Genomic DNA, 16,153 nt, shown 5'->3' with positions numbered 1-16,153 from the left:
GGTGCTCAGATGGTGCTGGGCCTCCTTCAGCTGATCATTTAAATGTGGTTCTGCAAATTATAACCTTCATATTGGCAGTGAAGTTATAAATAAACATGCCTAAGTTTTACTCATTCGTGTGATTGAATTGAACTTGTACACTGCCTAAAGTCAGTTCCTAGTTTATATCAGTATGAGCAAAGGACACTGGCTACTTCCAACACATTTATGAAGTAGGATGGGACCATCCTAGACATCTTAGAGAACACCAGTGCAAGGGAAAAAAGAAAACTTGTACACAGAAAATCTGCCACTGAGCAGAAAATTCTCTTTATTTTTAGTTCCCATTTAAACATAAACCTTCCATCTAACCTATTAGCCTATCAAGTATAAAACTATTGTGAAATACAACCACTGACCCTCAGATAACATATGCCAGTGTGCTTCTAGCTCATGAACTTGTGAGTCCAAAGTCAGTGTCAGTTCAGTTCAGGGCTGACACAGCCCATGAACTCTGTGGAGTCAGATCCTTCTTGGATCTAAACTGCCGAGTCATTGTTGGTTATTATCTGCCGCAGTAAAACTTTATATATAAGTAAGTGACAAGGAAGGTGTTATCTACAACAGAAGATCACAGCACATGATTTGTTATTCCAGGCATTCAAGGCTCTACATCTGAACTGGATTCAGAGATCTAGTTCTCAACCAGAAAACCTGTATGAGAATTTACAGAAGACAACCATGCCCAGAAAAGATTAAAATCTAATGAAAGAACATACAAAACAGGAGAATATATAAACTTCTGAAGGGCTTTTGAGATTAGGCCTGTTTGCAGCTTATATATTTGCTACTTTTACCAAATTTTTACCCTCATGTGCATTCGATTTCTTTTTCAGTTTACATCAATACCTTGGCATAAAGGGAAAGAGGTAATCCAGTCTACTTGGCTGAGTGGACAGAAAAACAATTGGCAAATGGCTAAAATGTTAGTCCTATAACTTTCAATGAATAAAAAAGGAGAACGAGTATATAGATGTACATGCACAGAAGCGTCCACGCCAATCTTCAACAACACTGATGCCAAGGCTGCCTTCAACAACAGACTTGGCTGCCCTTTATCCTGCAAGCTTCTCATGGCACTCACTACAGTCAGACATCAACACCTAGAGTCCACAGCTCCCACAGCCACCAAAGCATGTGGATGGAATGCTCCTGGCATGGCAGCAAGTACCTAATGTGTCCAAATGGACAGTTCTGAAAATCACAGAGCAGATGAAGACCTGACAGTGCCTATGCATGTTCCTCAGGCTACTCTTTCAGAGCTATGTAGCAATATGGTTGTACTGCCTGCTCTTCTGGAAATGGATATAGCATAATAAACTTAGATGAAACAGAAGCTACCAAGTTCTTTTGGCAAGGAATATTTGCAACTCACTTGAGCTTCAATTAAAAAAAAAAAATTCATCACTTGCATAATGTTTACATGTAACTTAAATGTTCTTATTTGATAAGACTTAGGATTGCCAGCATATGATTTATTCCGAATGCTGGATACTAGCAAATAACATGTACAAATCCTGCAGGATTTTTGATTAGCTTTCTATTTTTAAATGCGAAAGTGTTTTTAGTGAAGTTTCAATGTAAGATACTTAAATATTTCTGTTCTTGGTTTTCAATGAGAATAAAATAAAGTTCGATACCTGAGACAGCTTGTTCTTCTGATTACAGTTTATCCCTCCAATAAAAACCATGTTTGGCATTGTTGGTCTTGGGAATTCAAATGCAAAATCATATCTCATGAGCCAGATAGATCCACGACTTAGAAGGTCTGTAGCTGTCACTTTCTTTTGCAAAACCTCATACGCAAGCTCTTCAAACTGAGAGAATAAGGGCTGACAGTAAACAAGCTCCAGTATATTGACCAGCATGTTTTTCACACGTTGAGCAAATGTCATGCTATCTGAATTATTTAGGAAGAGTCTGGGAACATAAGATGGAGGGCTTGGACACTGGGTAGCTTTTGTATCCATACCACAAGGAAATCCTCTCAAGAAGTAGACAGAAGGAACTGAAAGATAATCAGCAAGTATTGGTCCACACATCAGAATTGGATCTGTGAAAACAACGTCAAATTTGCTCTCTCTCAAATACTGCATCATTTCTTCATTGTGCAAGAGGCTCTCACAGACGGTGAAAAAAAACCTGAAAATGTCTATCATGTTTTGATACATTGTAATAACAATATTCAATGTAGATTGCTCGGTAAAATGATCATTAACAAATGACTTGAGCACAAGATGCAAATGGTTGTCTGCATAAGGTATTGGATATACTTTCACGGTATAATTTTGATGCTCCTTTGACTTCATAAACAAATTTGATGACGGCACAAGCACAACAACATCATGTCCATTCTGCTGGAGTTTTCCTACTACTGGTCGCATACTGAGCCAATGACTTCCATCCTGAGGTATCACCAGGATCTTTCCACATTCAGCAAAGATTAAAGATGACAGAAGAAAAAATATCCCAGCACGTTGGTAAAAGCACAGAAATTGAAGACCCATTTCACAGAAAGTAAGGTGTAGAGTTCTGTTCTGGAGACACCCAACACAGTCCTTTATATGAAGGTCTGTGCAAGCTTTAACTTAGCAGGAAATAAATTATTGACTACAGAAAGAAATATTTAACTGACCAAAGTGTTGAGTTAATTCTTCAATAATTGATGACAATTGTTTATGTAACAGGGAAAGGAGTACAGTGTTCTTGAAAATAAGCTGCCCCCATTTGTACTTCTAATTTATTTAATCATTAACCTTAGAAGTACGTCAGCATGTTCTTTCCTAGTATAACTAACAAGACCTAGGACAGCAGTCGTCTATGAAATGAAAAGACATGGATTTGATGGATAAATCAGTCAACAGATAAGGCGCTGGCTGGACAGTTACATTCAAAGAGTTGCGTTCAATGGTTTGACCTCCAGGTGGAGATCAGTGACAAGTGCTGCCCTCAGGGGTCTGTACTGGGACTGATACAATTGAACACCTTTGTCTGTGATGTGGACTGTTGGATCGAGGGCACCCTCAGCAAGTTTGCACACTAAGCTGAGTGGTTGTGGTTGATTGAGATTAGATACAAGGAACAAATTCTTTATTGACCAGACAGAAAACAAACAAGCAAACAGCAACAACTAAATGATGGGATCGGGGCAGGTGAATGGAAAGGAGGCTAGCAAATACCTTCATGGACACAACAAAGGAGCCTTGGATACCCTTTACTAGTCTCACTGATAACACACATAGAAAACATCAACAAGCAAACTAAGCCTCTGAGCTCCCTGTCAGACACAGGCAGCAAAGTAAGCAACTGCATTATACAGAACTCATTCCCAGAGAGGGATGAATATAGGGTGATGAGAGGTGGGAGTTGGTTTTCTGAAGCACACACTGAAAATGTGGGAAATCATAGATTTGCTGCCCAAAGGAGGGGATCCTGTCCCTCTACTCTGCACTGGTGAGGTCTCACCTACAATACTGCATCCAGATGTGGAGTCCTCAGTTCAGGAGAGACACAGACCTGTTGGAGAGTGTCCAGAGAAGGGCCACAGAAATGATTTCAGAAAGGACAGGCTGAGAGAGCTGGGGCTGTTCAGCATAGAGGAAAGAAGCCTCTATGGAGACCTGACACAGAAATTATCCACACACATCTCAGTCCACGGAGTAAAAAAATACCAATACTCAGAAATTAAATCAACAAAATCAAGAGCGCCAAACGTCCATAAGCCATGAAGTAACATTGCTTTGGAAAATGTAACTTGAGAAAAACAGCATACCTTAGGCAGTGGTTTCTTCCGAGCACAGTTCATACCTCCAATGAAGACCATATTGGGCATCACTGGTCTGGGATACTCAAACACAAAGTCAAACCTCATTATTGAAATAGAAGCAGAGTTCAGAAGGTCCAGAGGAGTTACATCTCTTTGAAGAACTTCAGAGGAAAGCTGTTTTGCAGCTCTATAGTAACCATGACAGTAAAAGAGCTCCAGGAGTGCAATCAGAGTATTTTCCACTCTCTGGAAAAATGTCATGTGGTCCGAGTTGAATGAAAATGTTCTCGGGACATAAGACAGAGGGCTTGGGCTCTGCGCTGCTTCAAAGTGCAGATTGCAAGGTAATCCTCTCATGAGGAACACAAATGGAAGTGAAAGGTAATTAGCAACTGTAGCTCCACACATAAAAAGAGGGTCTGTGAGGACAGCATCAAAGCCACTTTGATTCAAGTACTGCAGGGTTTCCATGCTGTCGAACAGTTCCCTGCATTGAGAATAGAAGGATTCAAAAAGGTATGTTGAGATGTTGTAGAGTGAGTAAGCATACAATGGGAAAGGCAGACCCTTCAGGTGAGTAGCAGCATACAGCCGAAAGGCATCATCGAGTTCTTCAAACTTGGTAGATACTGGGTATGTTTTCACAGTGTATGCGTGTTTTTCTGTCTCTCCCGTATGCCAGCTCACTTGTGGTTTAAGCACCACCACTTCATGTCCCCTCTCGGCAAGCTTCTGAATTACTTCCTTCATGCTTAGCCAGTGGCTTCCAATCATGGGCACCACCAGGAGTTTCCCTCCTTCAGACAGGCCAGGAATGAGGAGGATAAAAATCCAGGCAGCAAGTGGAGAGCAAAGCCGCAATGTCATTTTCCTGTGGGCAGATACTGACTGTGAAAGCGTCTCCTTCTCCTTCTCCTTCTCCTTCTCCTTCTCCTTCTCCTTCTCCTTCTCCTTCTCCTTCTCCTTCTCCTTCTCCTTCTCCTTCTCCTTCTCCAGGATGTAGCCTGAATATGCTCTTGTAGAAAGTGGATGAATTTATCTCCTAAGTTGTGTTTAACTGTGATTATCTTCTAGTTAATGATTTACTGCCTTTATCACTGCACACCTACCACTGAATAATGCAGGTGCTTTCTTTCATTACTTGTAAAGGCAAATACAGCGAACCCTACCTTTGCTGAGTCATTACATTTCTTCAATGCTTAATGGAAAACAAGATCCTTGATAACTTTATTTCTAAAGAATTACCTCTTGAACACTGATGTGTCTTCTCTCACCTCTTGGTCGGGGCAAAGGAAGGCAAGTCTGATGAAAACAACTCTTAGACCTTTTAACAGATTACCAGTAAAATGGAATATAGGAATTTTGGCCACATAAGGTCTGTCCCACAGTAGAAAATTCTCTCACAAACCTGTGTGATACTTTCATTCTGTGTAAGGATTCCTCTCCCATCACATACAAAATATCTGCCTCAAATTTATGCACCTTTCCCAGAGTATTCCTGTTCCTGCTGTTCATTCAATAAGTGAAGAGAAGGCGGGCTGTAACAGGACAGGTATCTTGGCATCCCAATGGAGGCCTTTGATAAAATGATGGTGGATGCACATCCCATCACTCCAGGCCTTAAACCAATGTCCTAAAACCCAGCAGAAATGTCTTCAGACAGCAGGCTGTCTGACATGCTGACAAGTGGGATGAGCACCCACATGGAGACTGCCATGTGGTTTGTGCAGCTCATAGAGCTCCTTGGAATAGATGAAACTGGACTTGGACATTTACTGACAACATATTCTAGGGTTCCTGGGAACCTGTAACAGAAATGCATCCACAGAACGGATGTCCAGAAATACTGCCGGGATTAATAAGCATTTTCTTTTCTAACCTATCTAAGGCAAATTCGTCAGTGAAGTATATCTTATAGTAAAGATGTATATGAAAACTTAGTGTTGAAATTCCTGTGTTGTTTTTAAATAACCGAAACTACTGATTGGTACCACTGAGATTTTATTTCCCACTGAATTACACCTGCATTGTTGAAAGAAGTAGCCACCTGAAAACCTTTCCCCATCTCTCCATAAAGTTTTCCTATAACATTTCATCCTATCAGATATAAAGCTATAAAGCAAAACAGAAGTTCAAAACTGAACCGCAATAACATAATTCACTTTACACCATGTTTCTAACTCATAAAGATTTCAGTTCAAGGTCTGAGTGAGTACAATTCAGGATTGACATGATTTATGAATACTGGGATTGGATCCTTCTCTATTGTAAACTTGTCTGTTATTAAATGTCTGCTAGTCAGAGTGAACATTTGTACGAAGTCTTCCTGGAGAGCAATGTCTCAAAGTTTATTATGTTTGCCAAGGATGTTAAGAGAAAATGTTGGTAGTATGTCACAGTAGAGGGTGAACCTCTGTGCCAAAATTCCATTCAGCTTCCTTGTCATGCAACAGATGGCAGCAGAGAGGCACCACGAGAAACTGTCTTACATACAAGTATGTATACAGCAAAGGTGTTTACAGAGGTCACATCACGGAGTTAGCTCAGTGAGGCCGTGGGCGTTGCATTTCAGCAGTGGCAACAGCAACATGGAAGATGAGCCATGCTCTCTATGGCCATGCAAAGCTGTCACACCGCAAAATGAATAGGGCCTCAATCAGTTCATGCATGTAAATCCACCAGTGGTGGTCACTGTGCTGAATAACAGTGCTTAGTAGCTGAGAAGTTGCTCTGTCAAACAATGCTGTTATGCTCTTTGTATCTGTTGTTAGAAATAAAAAGGAGTTTATGAGTGTTGGAATCCTAAAGAGACCTATTTGCTGACCTTCCAGCCAGCTGCAGGATATGCAGCTTCCTAGCTCAACAAGTTTATGTCAGCCCACCTACAAGCAGGTCTAAGCCTGTGACTGTCACTTGGACACTCTCCTGTAAGCACAGAAGCCTTCACAAGCTAAAGGACAGAGTGATGATGCCTAGCCAAGCACCAACAGCCTTCTCTTGTATCCACAGGCCAATGCTGCACATAACAACCTGGAGAATGACACTTGCAGGACTGCCAGAATGATACCACACTCACATAAAACTCTGCATAAATGGGAAAGAAGCATGGTTAGCATCTATGGCTCTGCACAGAAGCATCAGAAGAGACCATCAAAACCACCATAATTGAGATTTTCTGCCTTCTCAAAAAAAAAAAAAAAAAGCTTTTAAGAGGATGAAAATACTACCTTGGCATTACTGAATGGAGCCAATAGAAAGTGCATCTGGAAATGCTGTGGCCATGGAGCCTTACAGAAGCCCATCTGTCCCGCATAAAGGACTGGACACATATCCAGTGTGTCAACTACATACCTGATTCTGGTTTGTAGATTATCAGAAAGCAGTCTGTACCTGTTTTGCCTGAGCTTCTCCATTACTGGACTCATGCTAAACCTATTGTTTTCACACTGGACAGGAAAAAGTTTCCCACCATCATGGAAGATCATCATAAAAAGCAGCCATGTTGCAAGTAAAGAGATAAGGCTAGTCCTCTCTTCAAGGCCTGTAGACCCAAAGAAAATCCCCAATTAAAGTGCTGAAGAAGACAGTTTCAGCAGCATATCACCAGAAGTCAATCATTCACAAGCACTGTTTCATTAAATTCACAGTTATCATGAGGTCTGGGCACAGTGCTGAGATTACTGATTAACCATGTAAACAATTTCCAAATCTCATATTGCATCTCAATCTGGAATATAAAATGAATTCTCCAATTCTTGGTTCAGTTCAGTAAGCAGTAGGTCAGGTAAGTGGCCTTCACTGTAGTGCTCTCTCCGAGGAAAGCAAGCGTGTAAGGTAGTGTACATTTTTATTGTGTTCCTCATGTATTTGCCTTTGGCCCCCATCATCACAGCCTCATGTCTTCTGTATGGGAAATTGGTAATCACAGCCTGAACCTCTGATTAATCAACTGAGACAAGTGTCAGGTCAGCTGTGGGAGCACAGGTGAGAGAAATTTAGCTGTGCTCCCAGAAGGGATGGAGCTTGACTCCACCTCCTCTAGACTTCATTTAAGGGCTGACCACAACTAAGGCAGCATCTCTTGGAGATTGCTCCCTGGTGGAGATTGCCTCAGCATTTCCCAGTGAAGGCATCCGTATTGGTGAGTTTTCCTTATAAATAATGTTTTGAATATCTGTTACCATCTTTGTATCATTCCACCTTACACCTTCTATGCTATGCAGCCCAGGGACAGCTGATGGCTCTTGTCTTTCCTCTCTCCACACCACTTTTGGTAGGAACAATGGCACTCAATTACACCAAATGCACTTCTTATCCAACCCTGCCACAGGACACTGGGTAATTCTGTGAGTAAGCAGTAACAAATCCTGATACAGAATTGCCTCCCAGGCTCCAGCAAGAGTGATCCTAGGATCTTCTGAACCTCTGTGTCTTTGTATTACACATCCTTTTAGGAGTTTATCTACACAAACTTCTGTAATTTTTTAGTGTCTGTAGGAGCCAGAGCTCTCGTATAACAGAGAGAAAAATGTCTCTTTCCCCTTTATGCTCTTAAACCAATAAACCAGGTTCTGTTTTTTCCCTGCACCTGTTAGTTCTTTCCCTACAAGAAGCACTGAACAACTGTTTTCTATGAATCTTCCCCATGTCATTAACAGTTTGCCCCTGTTTTTTTTGTTTTTGTTTTTTTTTTTTTTTTCTAACAGTGTAGATCTTGATCATGTATTTTACCATATGTCTACTGCCAGTATAATTTTTGCTGTTCTACAATACCTTTTCTTAGGTGCAGGATAAGACAAAATTCAGAATGAAGATACACCAAAAATCATTCAGCAGCTTAGAGGACATTATTTTATCTTCTCTTTCCCTTTCCTAGTTATCCCATCTTTTTGTTCTCATACCTTCTGCACAACGGGATCCTGGGTTTCATAGAACCATCTATTCTTTTTACATTATGTAATTTCTGAACATCAACTCAGATTATCCCACTGCATGTAGACTGATCTTTATCTAGCACATGACTTACTTTGTATATTTACACACTAATGCATTATTGCCTTGCTGCTGGGCACCACTCCAAGCAATTTTTCTTTAGATATACTGGATGAGTACACAAAGCAGAAAACACCATTCATACTCAAAAATGACAAACATCATTATGAAGAATGGGAATAAAACACATGAAAAGTAGTTATCATCCTTTTAAAAGAAGTACCCTGAGGCCATCAGGATATAAAAGTAAGTAAAAGGATATAAAAGACTTCAGTCATGCAGTCAGTAAGAGCGTGACATGATGCCTCTTCAGTCCAAAATAATTAATTACCCCTCTCTTAAGTCAAACACACAATAAAATGCACGCAATCAGCTTACTTCTTCTTTGCCTCGGTGAAGATCAGCAGAATCATCAAAGAATACAAATGAAGAAAGAAAAGAAATTCAACTCAAAGAACCTGCTGTGCAATTATGTAGTGATACAGTGTGGCCACACTGCCGAAATGAAAAGGAAATATCACAGCAAAGAAATGTGTGTCCTCCTCTGTGACTAGTAATAAACATCCAAACCCATAAATTCTATTAACTAGATAGACTGTATTTAAAGCTCCCACAGAAATGTTTTGATAAAAGTCAATGTCAAGAAGCACATAGAAAAAACAAACAAACAAATAAACAAAAAAAAAACCAACCAGCCACATAGGGGAACTTCCAGTATGAAAATAGAAACAATGCAAATTAATTAAAAATTATTGAACCAGTGGAATGCATTTCATCATTCTGATGAAGGAAATATATGCTACAATCCAAGATGAAACCAAAATTGCATCTGACCAACTAACAGTATGTATTCGGTAAAGACAACACAAAGAAGATGAAGACAAACTTCACTGGAAGGCTCTAAAAGTATTACACTGAATAGCACTCACCTGTCTCCGTTTCAGACCATGGGAAAAAAAAATGACAAGAAACAGATATACTGAAAAATTTTATGAAGACAAATACTATCAAGACCATTAAACATCCACAAGCCACAAAACTACATTGCTTTGGAAAATGTGTAATTTGAGAAAACAAACATACCTTAGGCAACGGTTTCTTCCGAGCACAGTTTATACCTCCAATGAAGACCATATTGGGCATCACTGGTCTGGGATACTCAAACACAAAGTCAAACCTCATTATTGAAACAGAAGCAGAGTTCAGGAGGTCTATGAGAGATACATCTCTTTGAAGAACTTCAGAAGAAAGCTGTATCGCAGCTCTATAGTAACCATGACAGTAAAAGAGCTCCACGAGTGCAATCAGAGTATTTTCCACTCTCTGGAAAAATGTCATGCGGTCTGAGCTGAATGAAAAAGTTCTCGGGATATATGACAAAGGGCTTGGACACTGCGCTGCTTCAAAGTGCAGATTGCAAGGTAATCCTCTCATGAAGAACACAGATGGAAGTGAAAGGTAATTGGCAAGTGTCGCTCCGCACATAAAAATAGGGTCTGTGAGGATTGCATCAAAGCCACTTTGATTCAAGTAATGCAGTGTTTCTGTGCTGTCGAAGAGTTCCCTGCACTGAAGAAAGAAGGTTTCAAAAACATGTGTTGAGATGTTGTACAGTGTAAGAACATTCTCTGGGAAAGGCAGACCCTTGAGACTAGTAGCAACAAACAACTGAAAGGCATCATCCAGTTCTTCTAATTTGGTGGATCCTGGGTATGTTTTCACAGTGTATGCATGCTCTTCTGTCTCTCCCGTATGCCAGCTCACTTCTGGTTTAAGCACCACCACTTCATGTCCTCTCTCGGCGAGCTTTTGAACTACTTCCTTCATGCTTAGCCAGTGACTTCCAACCATGGGCACCACCAGGAGTTTCCCTCCTTCAGACAGGCCAGGAATGAGGAGGATAAAAATCCAGGCAGTAAGTGGAGAGCAAAGCTGCAATGTCATTTTCTTGTGGGTAGAGGACAGACTGTGAAAGCGTGGCCTCCTCCTTCTCCTTCTCCTTCTCCTTCTCCTTCTCCTTCTCCTTCTCCTTCTCCTTCTCCTTCTCCTTCTCCTTCTCCTTCTCCTTCTCCAGGCTGTAGCTTGAATATGTTTTTGCAGGAAGTGTATGGATTTATCTACTGAGTTGTGTTAAATTGTGATTATCTTTTTATCTTCTAGTTAATGATTTACTGCCTTCATCACTGCACGCCAACCAGTGAATAATGCTGTTGCTTTATTAAAATTACTGGGGAAGTCAAACATAGTGAGCCTTACCTATGCTGAGTCATTAGAAGTCCTCAGTGCTTAACAGAGAATGATCTCCTCAACCTAGAAATTAGAATTCTACAGACTTAACTCTTGAACGCTGGTGTGTCTTCTCCCACCTCTTGGTCAGGACAAAGGAAGGTAAGTCTGAGGAAAACAACTCCTAGTTATAAGTGCACCTACAAATTGGAAGGCAGGAATTTCAGCAACAGAAAACTGTCCCAGAGTGGAAAATTCTGTCACAGACCTGTGTGATACTTTCATTCTGTGTAAGGATTCCTCTCCCATCATGCACAAAATATCTGCCTCAAGTTAATGCACCTTTCACAGGGTTTTCCTGTTCTTGCTGTTCTTTCAATAATCGAAGAGAAGTTGGGCTGTAAGAGGACTGGTATCTTGGCATCCCAATGGAGACCATTGATAAATCGGTGGTGGGTGCAGATCACATCACTCCAAGCCTTAAACCAATGTCCCAGCACCCAAAGGAAACTTCTTTTGATAACAGGATGTCTGACATATTGGCAAGTGGGATGAGCACCCACATGGAGACTGTATGTGGACTGTGCAGCTGATAGAGTTCTTTAGGATAGAAGAATCTGAACTTGGACATTTATTGACATCACAATCCAGGGAACTTGGGAACCCACAGCTGAGATGCATCCACATGGATGGCCAGAAACACCACAAGGAATAACAAGCCTTTTCTTTTCAAACCAAACTAAGGCAAATTGATCACTGAAGTATATCTTACAGTAAAGATACATATAAAAAATCTGTGCTGAAGTTACTGTGCTGTTTGTTGAAGAACTATAACACTTAATTTGGACAAGTGAGATTTTTCTTTCCCATTGGAAGACAGCTGCCTATTTCAAAGAATTAGCCAACTGAAAATCTTTCCCCATCTATGCATAAAACTTCTCACTAACCTCTCATCAGTTATTAAGCTGCATTGCGAAACAGAAGTTCACCACTGAACTGCAGATAACATGAGCCTGTTAAGAACATGATTCTAACTCATACGGTTGCAAGTTCAAGGTCTCTGTGGGTTCAACTCAGTACTGACTAAGTTTATGAGTACTATGAGTTTAGAACCTCCAGGGTTGTAAATTTCCCAGTGATTAAGCAACTACTGGTCCCAGTGAAAATTTATATGTGTACTCAGTTAACTTCATGTGGAAATAATGGCACCCAGTGACATTCATCAACACTTGCCAAACTATTACAGAGACAAAACAACAGAAGGTGGCTCAGTGAGGTCGTGTGTCTCGCATTTCAGCAGTGGCAACAGCAACGTGGAAGATGAACCATGTTCCCCATGGCCTTGCACATGTGCCACACCACAGAATGAACAGGGTCTCAATCAGCTAGCTCATCCATGCAAATCCACCAATGGTGGCCACTGTGCTGAAGAACAGTGTTTTGTAGCAGACAATTTGCTCTGACTGCTATTGTGCCATTTGTATCTACAGTGAAATACATAGGAGGCATTATTTTCCAGGAAACCTATGTATAGGGGTAGTTGACAAGGCAGATGCTGTCTACAATCATACATGTTTGTATCGTGCTGTGCGGACCTTTTCCTTCAGACCTTAAGGCTCTACAACACCAGTGAGGTCTTCCTCCTTCTGTGCCTTTAGCCTACTTTCTTATTTTCAAGCCTTGCCAGGAAATGGGAGATCCATGACAATATCCAAGTCAAGAAGTGGCTGTTTACAAAACCACACCACGACTCAGGGCAAAACCTGAGAGGGAAAACAGGGAAGCAGGGCAGCTGTTGGTGGCATCGCCATCATTAGGATGTTTGCATTACCTGCCAAAACACACCCTGGTACTAGTGAACTGAGCCAGTAGAATACTGAAACGGGAAATGTTGTGACCACAGAGCCTTACAAAAGCCTGTTTTAAAGGCCTCACCCACCATAGAACGCAAGAATCACCAAGGTTAGAAAAAACCTCCAAAATTATCATCTGACCATCAACTTCTGGATATAAAAGCACATAGAAGGATATAAAAGACTTCTGCCAAGCAATCCACAAGAACATGCCATGGTAGCTCAAAAAAACTGAAACTATGAAGTGCTGGTTTCTTGACTCAAAAACAAGAAAATGTTTGAAATTAGATTATGTTTGATCTGACTCAGCGATGTTCACAAGGAACTTACTAAACCCACTAAAAATAAAAATGAGGAAAGAAGAGAAATTCAGCTCAAAGGAACTGTGTTGCAGTAATGGTGCATGTAATGAAATGTGGTGCATGTTATGAAACAGTGTGGGCACATTTCAGAAGAGAGGAAGAAACTATATAGGAAGGAAATACGCATTCTCATCCATGACTAGAAGAAATGTCTGAGGTCACAGTTTGTTTTTAACTAGACAGAATGCCTTCTGCAGAACTATTCAGATAAAAGTCAATGTCAAGAAACACACACACACACAAAATGATTAGGCAGTTAGGAAACCTTCTGCTAAGAAAACAGAAAACACAAAGCAATTAAAAATTACTTTTTGAATTAATGAAATGCATTTCACATGTCTGATGAAAATAATACTTGCTGCAGTCCATGAAGGTGGAAGTACACCTGCATCTCACAAAAGAGTAATACAGAGAGGAGAGCATATGGCAGATGAAGACAAACCTTGTTGGATTTCTCTGAGAATATTAATTCAAACCACAGGCATCGGCCTCCTTTTCAGACCATGGAAAAACAGTGACAAATCTCAGTCTATTGAAATGTTTTGGAAAGAAAAAGAATATCAAGACCACTAAATGCTCATAAGCCACAAAACTACATTGCTTTGGAAAATGTGTAACTTGAGAAAAAGAACATACCTTAGACAGCGGTTCCTTCTGAGCACAGTTCATACCTCCAATGAAGACCATATTGGGCATCACCGGTCTGGGATACTCAAACGCAAAGTCATATCTCAAGAGCCAAATAGAAGCAGAGTTCAGGAGGTCTATGAGAGATACATCTCTTTGAAGAACTTCAGAGGAAAACTTGATTGCATCTTGATACATGGCATTACAGTGATAGCGCTCCACGAGTGCAATCAGTGTATTTTCCACTCTCTGGAAAAATGTCATGTGGTCTGAGTTCATTGTAGTTCCTCTCGGGACATACGACAGAGGGCTTGGGCACTGTGCTGCTTCAAAGTGCAGATTGCAAGGAAATCCTCTCATGAAGAACACGAATGGAAGTGAAAGGTAATTAGCAACTGTTGCTCCACACATAAAAAAGGGGTCCGTGAGGACTGCATCGAAGCCGCTTTGATTCAAGTACTTCAGTGTTTCCATGCTGTTGAACAGTTCCCTGCACTCAAGGTAGAAGGTGTTGAAAAGATGCACAGTGTTCTTGTAGGGTGCTATAATATTCTCTGGGAAAGGCAGATGCCTCAGGTAAGTACCAAGGAACTGTTTAAAGGCGTCATCCAGTTCTTCTTCCTTGGTGGACACTGGGTATGTTTTCACAGTGTATGCATGTTTTTGTTTCTCTCCCATATGCCAGCTCACTTCTGGTTTAAGCACCACCACTTCATGTCCTCTCTCGGCGAGCTTCTGAACTACTTCCTTCATGCTTAGCCAGTGGCTTCCAACCATGGGCACCACCAGGAGTTTCCCTCCTTCAGACAGACCAGGAATGAGGAGGATAAAAATCCAGGCAGCAAGTGGAGAGCAAAGCCGCAATGTCATTTTCCTGTGGGCAGCGGACCGACTGTGAAAGTGTCTCCTCCTCCTCCTCTTTCTCCTTCTCCTTTTCGTTCTCCAGGCTGTAGCTTTAATATGCTTTTGCAGGAAGTAGATGAATTGCTCTCCTAAGGTGTGTCCAATTGTGGTTATCTTCTAGTAAATGATTTACTGCCTTCATCACTGCACGCTAATCAGTGAATCATGCTGTTGCTTTTTTAAAATATATTTAAAGCCAAGTGTAGTGACCTTTACCTATGCTGACTCATTAGAAAGCTTCAGTGCGTAAAGGAGAATGATTTCCTCGACATCCTAGTTGGATTTCTAGACTTCTCTTAAACACTGATGTGTTTTCTCCCACCTCTTGGTCAGGGCAAATGAAGGCAATTCTGATGAAAAAAACTCCTAGACGTTTTATAAGAGTACAAATGGTTTGCAATGCAGGAATCTTGTCCATGTAAAGTCTGTCCCAGAGTGGAAAATTCTGTCACAGACCTGTGTGATACTTTATTCTGTGTCAGGGTTCCTCTCCCATCACACACAAAATATCTGCCTCAAATTTATGCACTTTTCACAGTTTCCCTGTTCCTGCTGTTCATTCAATACCCAGAAGTAATGTAGATAGACAGCAGGTTGTCTCAGATGTTGACAAGCAGGGTGGGTACCCGCATGGAGACTGCCATGTGGTTTGTGCAGCTAATGAAGCTCCTTGGGTTAGAAGAAACTGGACTTGGACATTTACAGACAACACACTACAGGGCACTCGGGAGCCCATGGCAGAAATGCATCCACAGCATGGATGGCCAGTAACACTGCTCGGAATATTAAGTATTTTCTAACCAAACTTAGATTGATCACTGAAGTATATCTTACTGTACACATAACTATGAGAAATTAGTGTTGAAAGACCTGTGTTATTTTTTAAATAACCAAAACCACTACTTGGCACAGTTCAGGTCTTTTTTTTCCTGCATCTTTGAAAGAATTACCAACTGAAAACCATTTCCCTCTGTAAAATGTATGTTAAACCTCCTTCTAACCTTTCATCCTCCCAGATATAAAGCTATACTGTGAAACCAAATTTCGCCATGGTGCTCCAGATAACACAGTTCTGCTAACATGATTCTAGATTATAAAGTGGTGAGTTCAAAGTCTACGTGAGTTCATTTCCGGAGTGACATGCTCCATGATTAAAGTGGTGACAGCTATTTCGCAGTTGTAAAATTCTGAGTGATTGAATGACTACTGGTCACAGTGAAAATTTATATGCATACTCAATTAACTATGAGTGGGAAAAAAAATGGCACCCACAGACATGTTTGATGCATGTTTATGGTGGCCAAACCATGGAAGGTAGCTCAGTGAGGTCGTGGGTGTTGACTGCAGACACTGGAAATTTATGAGTGTTGGAATACTAAAGAGAC

General features: G+C 40.9%; 1 protein-coding gene across 6 annotated transcripts in view; it reads right to left on the bottom strand.

Annotated features, from left to right (window-relative positions):
• LOC107316373 (UDP-glucuronosyltransferase 1-1-like) overlaps positions 1 to 16,153 on the bottom strand; it is a 53,355-nt gene that overhangs the window by 31,449 nt on the left and 5,753 nt on the right. Inside the window, exon 2 of one of the 6 annotated variants that reach the window (XM_015867713.2) lies at positions 13,875 to 14,739. The exons of 2 other annotated variants lie outside the window; for them this stretch is intronic. In XM_015867713.2, coding sequence (XP_015723199.1) covers positions 13,875 to 14,739 — 865 coding nt within the window. Of the gene's footprint in view, positions 1 to 1,679; positions 2,570 to 3,811; positions 4,728 to 9,880; positions 10,830 to 13,874; positions 14,740 to 16,153 lie in introns of those variants that run through there. 3 more of the 6 variants (XM_015867720.2, XM_015867724.2, XM_015867714.2) reach the window with 3 other exon arrangements.

The sequence above is a fragment of the Coturnix japonica genome, chromosome 7 (assembly GCF_001577835.2).
Source record: "Coturnix japonica isolate 7356 chromosome 7, Coturnix japonica 2.1, whole genome shotgun sequence".
Classification (NCBI taxonomy): Eukaryota; Metazoa; Chordata; class Aves; order Galliformes; family Phasianidae; genus Coturnix; species Coturnix japonica.
Note: the sequence above shows the minus strand (reverse complement) of the source record. Positions and strands in the feature narration are given on the sequence as shown.